Source organism: Aethalodelphis obliquidens, unplaced genomic scaffold (genome assembly GCF_003676395.1).
Source record: "Aethalodelphis obliquidens isolate GAN/ISIS:26980383/991018 unplaced genomic scaffold, ASM367639v1 scaffold131, whole genome shotgun sequence".
NCBI lineage: Eukaryota > Metazoa > Chordata > Mammalia > Artiodactyla > Delphinidae > Aethalodelphis > Aethalodelphis obliquidens.
This window is the reverse complement of record NW_020838075.1, coordinates 44,273-54,895: the sequence shown is the minus strand read 5'-3', so window position 1 is coordinate 54,895 and position 10,623 is coordinate 44,273. Positions and strand designations below refer to the sequence as shown.

The window sequence follows — 10,623 nt, the reverse complement described above, 5'->3', positions numbered from 1 at the left end:
TAGAGTTTTCCATGAAAGAGTGTGAAAACAGCAGTACAGATGGATGAAGGATTCTCTGTGACATCACTTCTGGGTCATAAAATTGTGATCAGGATGTCTTGCGGAGATTCAGAATCATCACAGCTCAATCCCTCAGGTCATGATGGCTCATGTTATCCAACACCTGTCCCCAGCCTGCCCGGGCCTTCCCACCAGACTGTGTGTGTTTCCTGCCCTCACTCTGTGTCTCTCTTCCTTTCTCACTCTTATGTCTGTGTCCACAGTGGGGTTCTTCGTGACTGGCCCCTTGGATCCCATCGTGGCAGTGCTGGGCGGAGACACCGAGCTGCCGTGTCATGTGTTCCCACCCATAAGTGCAGAAGACATGGAGCTGAGGTGGTTCCGCTCCAAGTCTTCAGAAGCCGTGTTCATCTATCAAAACCGAGTCGAGCAGAATGAGGGGCAGATGGCTCGTTACGCAGGGCGGACCTCGCTGGTGAGCGACTTCCTTGCCCAGGGGCAGGCTGCTGTACGCATCCAGAGGGTCCAGGTTTCAGACAATGGGCTGTACACCTGCTTCTTCAGAAAGGGAGGCTTCTATGAAGAGGCGAGTTTGGAGCTGAAGGTGGCAGGTTGGTGACTTGAGTTATGTTTTTGACCTGGAATACTGGAGTTGGGAGGAACTTCAGGGACCATGTAAACCAGCCCTCATTTTACAGCTGAACAGGAGGCTCATGTGCTCATTCCGTTATTCAGTGCAAATATATCGAGAGCCTACTCTGTGCCACATCCTATTTTGGGCACCTGGGATACATCAGTGAACCAAACAATGTTCCCTGCTCTGTGGAGTTTATATTCTAGAGGCAATCCATAAATACTAGATCAATAGGTTTTAGCGCTTTTCTATGTATGGGAAGATGCAAGAACCTGGGTTCATTAAATTTTTTTCCCCTGAGATATCTCTAAGTATCTAAGGGGCTTGTTTTTCCAAAGTACAGAGTGCCTTATCCTATTTTTTGGTCCTGAATTCCTTTCGGGGTGTACTGTCAGTGAGTGACTACAGTGCTAATGACTTGATCCTTGTAGAATTGCGTGGTGGGCAACATTCTTTGTTTTACATGTGTCATCTGTTGCCATGATAATGCTGTGTAACAAACAGCCACAAAAATCGCAGTGGCGTATAACAATGACCATGTATTTAATCAGGCATGGAGGGAGTACAGCGAATCTGGACTGTATTTGACTAATCTTACCTGGGATTATTTATACATCTTTGGTGGTGTTGGGGAAATACAATTAAAAACAAAATCTCCCAAACCAGAAATTGTCTTCACAAAGTTAGTAGAGAAAGAATACAGTTTTATTACTGAATGGGCATTAAACCAGAGTGTGATACACATCACAGGCAATCTACTAAGAGATCACAAAGACAGAGAGAAAGCTCCCCCTTTCATAAAGTCAAGCAGATACGACCCATTACATACATGTTTTCAAGGTAAACAGTAACTAATCCTCAGGTCAGAGGACTTGATAGCACCATCTGTCACATAGTTCACCCTCAATTTTCCTGGTAATTGAGGTGACTATGTTAGCTAACTGGCTTTATCCAGAGGAAAAACAAATTCTTATGCCTTTATGACAGAAGGTGGTGTTACAGCTTGGAGTCTGGTTCCTACCCTTCCACAGGGAAGGCGAAAGTTGGGTGCTGTCTCCCTTAACATTTATATTTCAAAGAGATGGTTTCCAGGTCCTAGAGAAAGGCATTCGTGGTTTCCAAAGCTGGCAAGAGGCCTATCTAGTTTTCAAAAAGGATTTATATACATTCCAAAGTGGAGGGGGTGACTTCCCTGGCGGTCCAGAGGTTAGGACTCCGCCCTTCAAATGGATGGGCTGCGGGTTCGATCCTGGGTCGGTGAACTAGGATCCCACGTGCCGTGTGGCGTGTAGCCAAAAAATTAAAAATCGACAAAAAAAAAAAAGGAAGTGGGGAGAAAATACCTACAATTACAGTTTTTCTAAAGCAAGTGTTCTAAGAAAAAGGATGGGAGGGGAATTTCTTCCTTTATTTTCAATGCAGAGAATGACGCCTCTTAATTTTAATTCTTATCTGTCCTTACAGTCGGCTGAGGAGGCCACCATAAGGACCTTTGCTGGGTTTTTTCAACTGGGTGTTGGTTGATCTAGGAAAGCTTCAGCTGAAAAGGCTGCACCAGACCAAACATGGCCTCCCTGTGGCAGAGGGTAGCCCAATGGCACGAGGATGTTAGAACCTCTGCTTGGGTCACATGGCCTAGTCTCTCACTGGCTAGTTGAGTCACCTGACCCGGCCCAGAGGCAGAGTGTGAAGGCATCAGAAAGTGTGTGGCTGAGGGCCAGCTGGATATAAAGAGGGAGTGACGATTTGGGAATCTTTTACAATCAGTGTATCACAGATGGGGCAAAATCACGTATTCAGTTCTGGAATTTTAAGTTTGACGTGTATGTGAGGAGTCCTGGTGGAAATAACCCATTGGATGTGGATGTATGGAAGGGGAGTTCAGGGGATAGGGTTGTCATCTGATCTAATTTTGGTGGTGATTTTCAAAGAGAGGCAGTGGGTGTGGAAGCCGATGCCCTGGGAGAGTGTGTGAGGTGAGGAGAGTCGAGGATAAGGCTGGGACCTGGGACCACATTCCTCCTGTTTCCACTGGGTGTCAGCCCTTGCACCTGCATGACTGGGGAGAAGAGCCCCAGCGCTCTGAGCCCCCGGAGGTCCCCACACCCCTTCCTTGTGTTCCCCGTGGCAGAGCGGCTGCCTTTCTCCCTGCAGGGAACAGCCTCCCCCAGAGCCCCAGATTGCAAGGTGAAGGGCTCCCACTGGAGTTGTGCGCACGTAGGCACTGCTGGGGTCCCCAGGACCCAGGCGGCCCCCCTGGGCTCTACATCTTGCCTCCCACAGGTGTGGGCTCTGCCCCTCAGGTGCGCATCACAGGGCCCGAGGAGGATGGGGTCCGTGTGGTGTGCACGGCCTCAGGGTGGTTCCCGAAGCCCCAGGTGCAGTGGAGAGACCTCAGCGGAGAGAAGTTCCCAGCGTTCTCCGAGGCCCACAGCCAGGACGCTGAAGGGCTGTTCAGCGTGGAAGTGGCTCTGGTGGTGAGAGACAGCTCTGCAGGGAACGTGACCTGCTCCGTCCTCAACACTGTCCTGGACCAGGAGAAGGCCATGGCCATTTTCATCCCAGGTCAGCGCTGCTCCCTGCATCCCGCGGGGCTGGGGGAGCGGGCCGGGCGTTCTTGAGTGTCCTGGGCTTGGGTGTCTTGGTGGTGGCCCTGACGGGGCCTCTGCCCGGGCCGCAGAGCCCTTCTTTCCCCAGGCCTCTCCCTGGAAGCTGGCTTTCTTAGTGAGCCTGACTGTGCTGATGGCCCTGCTCCTTGGGGCTGGATATTACACCTGGAGAGAACATTTCGGGAAGTTGCTGGTGATGCAAGAAAAGGAGGATCTGCGCCTGGAGAAGGAGCAGGACTGGCGGACGAAGGAGGAGGTGCTGAAGGACACAGGTAAGGCAGGACAGTGGCCAGGGCTGGAGAGCATGGCAGCCGCACTGAGATGGATGACCGACCACAGAGCCTTCCTGAGTGCAGGGCTCCAGGGAAATCCGGGCCCAGGGCAGGTGGCTGGGGAGACCCAGGGTGGATGGCTGGAGCCAGGGAGGCCCCGATGGGTCTGGGGTTAGAACCTCCTCCAGGTTACACACAGAGAGGTGGTATTTTGTGGATGCTTTTTCTTAGGGATGGGAGCTCATGCTTCTTCTGCACTCTCTTTCAGATGAACTCCGGACAGAACTCGGTAAGTTCTGCTTTTCCCCCGAGCTCTCTGCGTCCCCGTCAGAGGAGACATTCTGCTTCTTATTTCACCTGCTTCCTGTGTGTTGCCTTTCAGGCTGGAGGAAATCCGCTTACCTGGCTGGTGAGTGACTCTCCTGATGTCCTTGGGTTTCCTGTGCTCCTGTGACAAGGCATCCCTCTCCTTGCTTCTGTCCAGACACAGCCGTGTGGACCCCCTCCCTGGGGCGGAAGTGGAGGCTGCTGGGAGGCAGAACCCAGCTGCAAGGGCTCTCCCAGATCCGGGCCTCTGATTCCCACCCAGTGCTTGGGAGCCTGGGTGTGACGGTGACCCCAGGGTCCATCGTGCACCCTGCGTCTTATTCCAGCCTTGACTGACCCACCATATTGATAGTTTTCTAGCCTTGAATGCCCCTGGTTTTCAGACAGTACCTGGAAGCAAAAGTCATGTGCTCTGAGATTGCATCAAAGGAGCTATCCAGATCAGCGAGGTGATTCAGTTTAGGAGTGTGACCTCCTGTCTCCACCCCAAAACAGCATCCAAAGAGGGTCTGTTCCCCCTAGTTTCTTTGGGTGATGATCAAAAAGTTATGGGGGCATAGCTGGGCTGACCATGCGTGGGAATGTGATGGGAAGGGCTGTCAATGCCCCAGAATAGTGATGTTTATCTCTAGAAATATTTCATCTGAGAAACATTAGCCACTTTTACCCCAGAACTCAGCTCACATTCCTGTCCTTAAATAGTTCGCATTTCAAGTTATTTCCCAAATATATCTTTGCCAGAAAAAAACTGAATATGATGATGCTTTCTTACAATTATTGAATAATTTATATTGTTTCCCTAAAATGTTTTCACACATAGTAGGAAACATTTTGATCCTTAGCGGCAAAAGTCAATGTAAGTAGAATAAGAATTTTTGAGGCACAGAACAGCTAAGTGACTTGCCAAACATCACACAGGGGCAGTGGGACAGTGGTGTAAGCCAGCCTGTAATGCAGGGCTCCTGACCTGTGGTCCAGGGAAATTCCCACAACACCTGCTGTCTGCACATAGCAGGGGGTCACCTCCCCTCCAGCCTCTCCACGACCGTAGTTAGTCTCACCTGCAGAGCAGAGGGGAGGCACGGGCCAGGGGATTCACAGCGAGCAGGCTCGTTCTGGCTGAGGTCTCACCAGGGTATGTTCCCTTTCAGCCTGGAGGAAGGCCCAGCTGTATGCAGGTAAGTGGCTCTGAGTTCCTGTAGCCTCCCCTCCCCAACCTGGACTCTTCCCTCTTCTCCATCAGGGGACACATGAGGGTGCGGTTGGTGTCCCTGGTCTCCTTGTCACTTCTGTAGCCTCTATCCAGAGACCGCAGGGACTCCTCCTTGGAACACAGATCTGCCTTCGTTCCGGCCTGTCCTCTGCTGCAGGGCGCTGTCAGGGTTAGCAACGCCCTCCCCAAACACCTGGCCCAGCTGGAACTGCTCACTGGTGCAGTGACCATGGAGAGGTCAGTTGTGAGGAGGGACAGCAGCAGGGAACGACCGTGTGGATCACGAATCGCTCACCTCTGGAAGATTTCAGAGATCATGCTTGCCTGCTTAGGACTCAGGTCTTCCCAAGGGGGCCCTTGGTTCTTGATCCCTCTTGCTCCAAAATTCCTACCCCTTTTGGCTCTAGTTTTGGTTTTCCCACTTCTTCCTGGTCCTCTGGGATACTGGTCTTCTCTCTGCTTCCTCTGACTCCCTGTCCAGGCTCAGTTTCTTCCTCCAAGCCTCCTTGGTTGCTGAGGAATTAGTTGCTCTAGAGCAGGTGTTCTGGATCTGGGGTCCAGAACTTCTGGGATGTTGATGGACTCCTGGGGTGAGGGTCTGTGAAAGATCTGAAATTATATGAAAAATCCTGTATATATGTTTGTGTAATAGGAACAAAAAGGAACAACCATTATGTCTCCTTTTCGGAGAACTCTGTGTTCACTGATAGGCTCATTCCTGGTTAGGTTTATTAGGGGCAATGTGTGAAGAAACATAGAGGAGTCACGATTCTTTCCCAGAGAATGGGTGTGGAGCAAATCAAGGAAGACAAGACCAGAAGGAGGAAGAGAGGAGGAGATGAGGAGGAAGTTGTGTGTCTGAGATTTGTCTTATAGAGATTGGGGTTGCCTGTAGTGGTGGAAGAGAGACCACAAGGCACAACCATGGTGGTTTGAGTTGGGGAGCACACAGAGGATGTGCAAGTTATTTGGGTGCACGAAGTGTAATCAACTCCTTGATACCACTTTGAGAAATTTCAGTCAAGACACATTTATTTTTAAGCCATTTTGAGGTAACCCTCTAGTTGAGTTTGCCTCTGATAATGAGACCATCACAATCTTCCCGTAGTGGTCAGGGCAGGAGTGTGGTATGGGGCATCCTAGTGCAATGTAAGGTTGTCCCAAGGACCCTTTAGCTTTGGGGTGAGTTAAAGATCTATACCCTCAAAGCCTGTGTAACACGCCCTTTCCCTGCTTGGAATGTTTTTGTTTACAGTCAGGAGTATAGATCATGAGAGACAGAGAGGGGTAAACCAAGGGGTGAAGAAAGCATGAGGACTGAGGATCTCGTCTTAGGGATTCTTACCGATTCTCCCTGGGATTTATATGTTAAACAGGAGGATCAGATCGTCCTCTTTTACCATCTCCCCTTACCTGCTAGATTAAAGAGCATGTGCGCTAATGTGTATCTTGTAAACCCTTCTATTTTGTAAGGACAAATCCCATTACACTAGAGTCAACATTTTCGTATTGACAGGTTCATAGTGTGAGGTGAACAAATGTTTGATCTCTTTTTATTCATAAAACTGGCAAAACAATTTGTAATTTAATGATTTGCTGTGGAAATTAAGTGAAGAATAACATCACACTCGATACATTGTGGAGTCTCACAATTAAATGCCAACTCTCTTTTCTCCTCCTCCCCCTTCTTCTTGTTAATCTCTATCACTTGTGATACAGAAATTTATAGCTGGGTGTCAACTAGTGTCTTGGTGAAGAACAAGTAAGTTAAAGTTCATTTTTTTTCTCAAAGGGTCACATGGGTCAGGCCAGTTTTTGTGATCTTATTTCCATCAATCAAATCAACAGAGACGGAAATGCCAATTTCTGCATGAACCTGTATTACGTGGGGATGGTAGTCACAAATTTGCACCCCAAATGTGCACGGAAATGTCATTTACATACTTCTACAAATGTTCTGATCTTGTTCCCGAGTCTTCACCCTGTTGGAGGCAACAGCTCTCCCAGTGCAGACATTTCAGGGTCCCATGACTCATATTGGTTCTGCTTTGGTTGGCGGCGAGCCTCCTTTCTTCTTCCCAAAAGGGAGTATGGAGGTTGGAAGAGATTATGTGGCCTTGGGTCAGTGGAGGAAGGGGTCCCTCTGCTCTGCCTTAGTCATATCAGGCCATCATCCTGGGGGGACTAGCCTGACCTGGTCCTTAAGATCCTTGGTCTGGGGTCAGCTGAGGAGCGGCAGGTCCTGTCTAGCTATTTAGGCACTGTTGTTTCCCGCCTACCCTTGACCCCATCCCAAGGTTCTTAATACATCCATAAAGTTCCCTTTACCACAACATATTTACACATTTTGGGGTTTAGAACATGGACATCTTTGGGGGCCTCTCACTGAGGTTCTCCTGGAAGCTTACAACCTCTCTGGGCAACTATAGGGGGAAGCAGATGACTAGTTCCAGTATTTTGGGTTCTCCCTCACATATAGGGATGTTTTTGCTTCACTAACCCTGCGAAAAGGGGGAAGAGAATTCATTAGTGTCTTTCCTCTTACTGAATGTGTGTCTTTCTCACTTTGAACATCTGTCTCCCTTCCTTGAAACCTTTCCGTTGCCTCCTAACTGGGCAAGATTTCTCTGATGCTGTATCCCGAATTCTCTCCACTAATGGTTTATAGTCAACTTTCGAGTTCAGTTAAGCCAAGTTGTATTCTCTCTACTGCTGGCTTAGAGGTAACCTGCACGTTCAGCTCAATTAATTCTTTTTTTAAAAAAATTATGCCATATTTTACTTCATAAAAATAAAATACTTCCCTCATCAAAACACCATAATACAACAACAAAATACAAACAAACAAAAATGGCAAAAAGGAAGAATACTTGCCCTGGATGTGACATACAAAGGCTTAAAATGCTAAATAGAGAAAGACCTAGTGTAAGTCAGTATAAAATTCCCCCCCCACTGGAACTGGCACAAACATGCAATTCATAAAAGAAGAAATTCCAAATCAATAAACACATGAACAAACATATATCTTCACTACCTATCAAAAGATGGGATGAAAAGGTAGTTTTATAACTGACGAAAGGAAATAATTAAGTACAACATTCTAGAGGGAAACTTGACATTCCATGTCATAAGCTCTGTTTTTTGTTTTTTATTTTTATTGGGGTATAGTTGTTTTACAATGTTGTGTTAGTTTCTACTGTAGCTCAATTAACTCTTTTTTTTTAAAGTAATTAATTTATTTTTGGTTGTGTTGGTTCTTGGTCTCTGTGTGCAGGCTTTAGTTGCAGCGAGCAGGTGCTACTCTTCCTTTTGGTGTGCGGGCTTCTCATTGCGGTGCCTTCTCTTGTTGCGGAGCACAGGCTCTAGGTGCGCGGGCTTTGTTAGTTGTGGAACGTGGGCTCAGTAGTTGTGGCTCGCGGGCTCAGTAGTTGTGACTCGCGGGTTCTAGAGCGCAGGCTCAGTAGTTGTGGTGCACAGGCTTAGTTGCTTCGCGGCATGTGGGATCTTCCTGGACCAGGGCTCGAACCTGTGTCCCCTGCATTGGCAGGCGGGTTCTTAACCACTGTGCCACCAGGGAAGCCCCTCGATTAATTCTTTATAATTACGTGAAAGCCTTGGAAATTTTGATATCCCCAATTCTTTCTCCAGAAAACCTAGTTTTCAGGATGGGTGAGTGGCTAGGGACTTCAGAAAGCTTCATTTTATAGTGAAATCTGGTGAAATATCAATTTATGTTCAAATTGATATCAGGCCTCTCAATTCTTCAGTATTAAGTTCTATGGCTTAGCCTTCAAGGGAGGCTGAAGCATGATGGTTGTGTGTGTGTGTGTGTGTGTGTGTGTGTGTGTGTGTGTGTGTGTATGTGAGAGAGAGAGAGAGAGAGAGAGGGAGAGAGAAAAGAAATACATGCATCAGTTGAAAGTTTCCAAAACATTTTCCTTTATACCTCTCACATCAGTATGCTTCAGAAGACTAAGCTCTGACCCTGATATGTAGTCTCTGCAAACCCCTGATATGAAACGTGTGGTTCTCTTGTAGACTGGCGGAAGGAGAAGTTCCAGGCCTGTGAGTGACTTCGTGTTCTTTCTGGATGTTCCTCCTGCTGCCCCCGTGGCCTCTCCTTCAGTTCTCAGTGGTGATGTGGATCCTGGCACCATCAGTGGTGGGGGGGCGTTGTGGTGCTGATAGTCGCATAGGTGGGGCTGGTGGGTGTGACTGATATTGGATGCTAAATAGATATTTTTCAGTCTTTGAAGCCCAGGCTGGTCCTCAGGGCCCTGTGACATATGTAACTCTGAAATTAGTCTTGTGGATCCTTTTCCTGTTTGGAAGGCTGTGAACTTGAGTCACAAGTTTCTAATCTAGGGGGGCTTAGCCTTCTCCCCATGCAGCTGAGAGTCCAGCTTCGGGGGTGGTTGTGTGCTCTTATTATGGGGCAGGGGAAGGCCTTGCATGATAGGCAACTTTCTCTGCAGGGCCTGTCACTCTGGATCCAGGATCTGCCCATTCAAACCTTGTCGTCTCTCATGAAAACACGACTGTGGCCTGGAAGGACACCAATGTGAGCTCAGAAGACACCTGCAGCGTATTGGGCTTTGAGAGCATCACATCAGGGTGCTGTTACTGGGAGGTGGAGATCAGGGATGGAGACCGAAGCGAGTGGGCTCTGGGGGTCTGTAGGGAAGATGTGGACAGGAACGGCTGGTATGTAGAATCCCCAGATAAGGGGTTCTGGGTTGTGGGGCAGTATGAAAGTGGACATTGTGCCCGTACTGTACCTCTGACTCGGCTATCCCTCAGACAGGTTCCCCACAGGGTAGGGGTGTTCCTGGACCGTGAGGAAGGGGATGTCTCTTTCTACAACATGACTGATGGCTCCCACATTTTCTCCTTCCCTCGGGCTTCCTTCTTTGGGGCCATCTTTCCATATTTCATGATCAAGTCAGGAGATGTGTCCCTGACCATCTGTTCCAAGGAGGGATGGTCTGAGGGGCACCCTGTGCCCCATAACAGTTCTTTTCTGGAGGAGCCTGTGAGCCTCCCAGGGGAGGGGTTCAGCTCAGGCTCTGCTGCTAATGCTCCCTCAGTGGCTGAGACTCCATTACTCCCCTGCAAACCGGAGGCTGTGTCCCCATAGGGCTCGTCACTGTCCTGGACCCCTCGCTGTGGGTCTTCATGGAGCTGCAGACCCCATGTTACAGAGGCCTCTGCGGTGAGTCCTGGATGGCTGGGAGTCTTGCCCTGTTGCTGTGGAGGCAGACTCCTGGGTGTATGGTTATGAGAATCATCAGTTCTTGCCTTGTGCTCAGGGAGCAGATTATAAAGGCTGACTCTGAGCGCGTTTCGGGGTAGCCTGAATTTTACTATGGGAAGTTGTTTTTCTTTCGGTAATGAAAAATATTTCATGAGGGTTTTATACTGTTTGGATGTGATAGATTGAATTACTCTGCAGAATAAAGTGGTGTTTACTGTATCCAATTTGAGTTTGTGCAGAAGAACCCAGAGACTGATGGTTGGTCCCCAGATCTGTTTTGGGGGAACTTTACTATTAAGCCAGAAAATGTGGTC

General features: G+C 48.6%; 1 protein-coding gene across 1 annotated transcript; it reads left to right on the top strand.

The window, feature by feature from the left end:
• The first annotated feature begins 247 nt into the window (after positions 1-247).
• LOC113616125 (butyrophilin subfamily 1 member A1-like) lies at positions 248-10,192 on the top strand. The gene is made up of 8 exons (XM_027099393.1): positions 248-611; positions 2,918-3,199; positions 3,315-3,515; positions 3,784-3,804; positions 3,898-3,924; positions 4,967-5,020; positions 9,094-9,126; positions 9,537-10,192. The coding sequence occupies exons 1-8, from the start codon at positions 248-250 to the stop codon at positions 10,190-10,192; spliced, it is 1,638 nt and encodes a 545-aa protein (XP_026955194.1).
• The last annotated feature ends 431 nt before the right edge of the window (positions 10,193-10,623 follow it).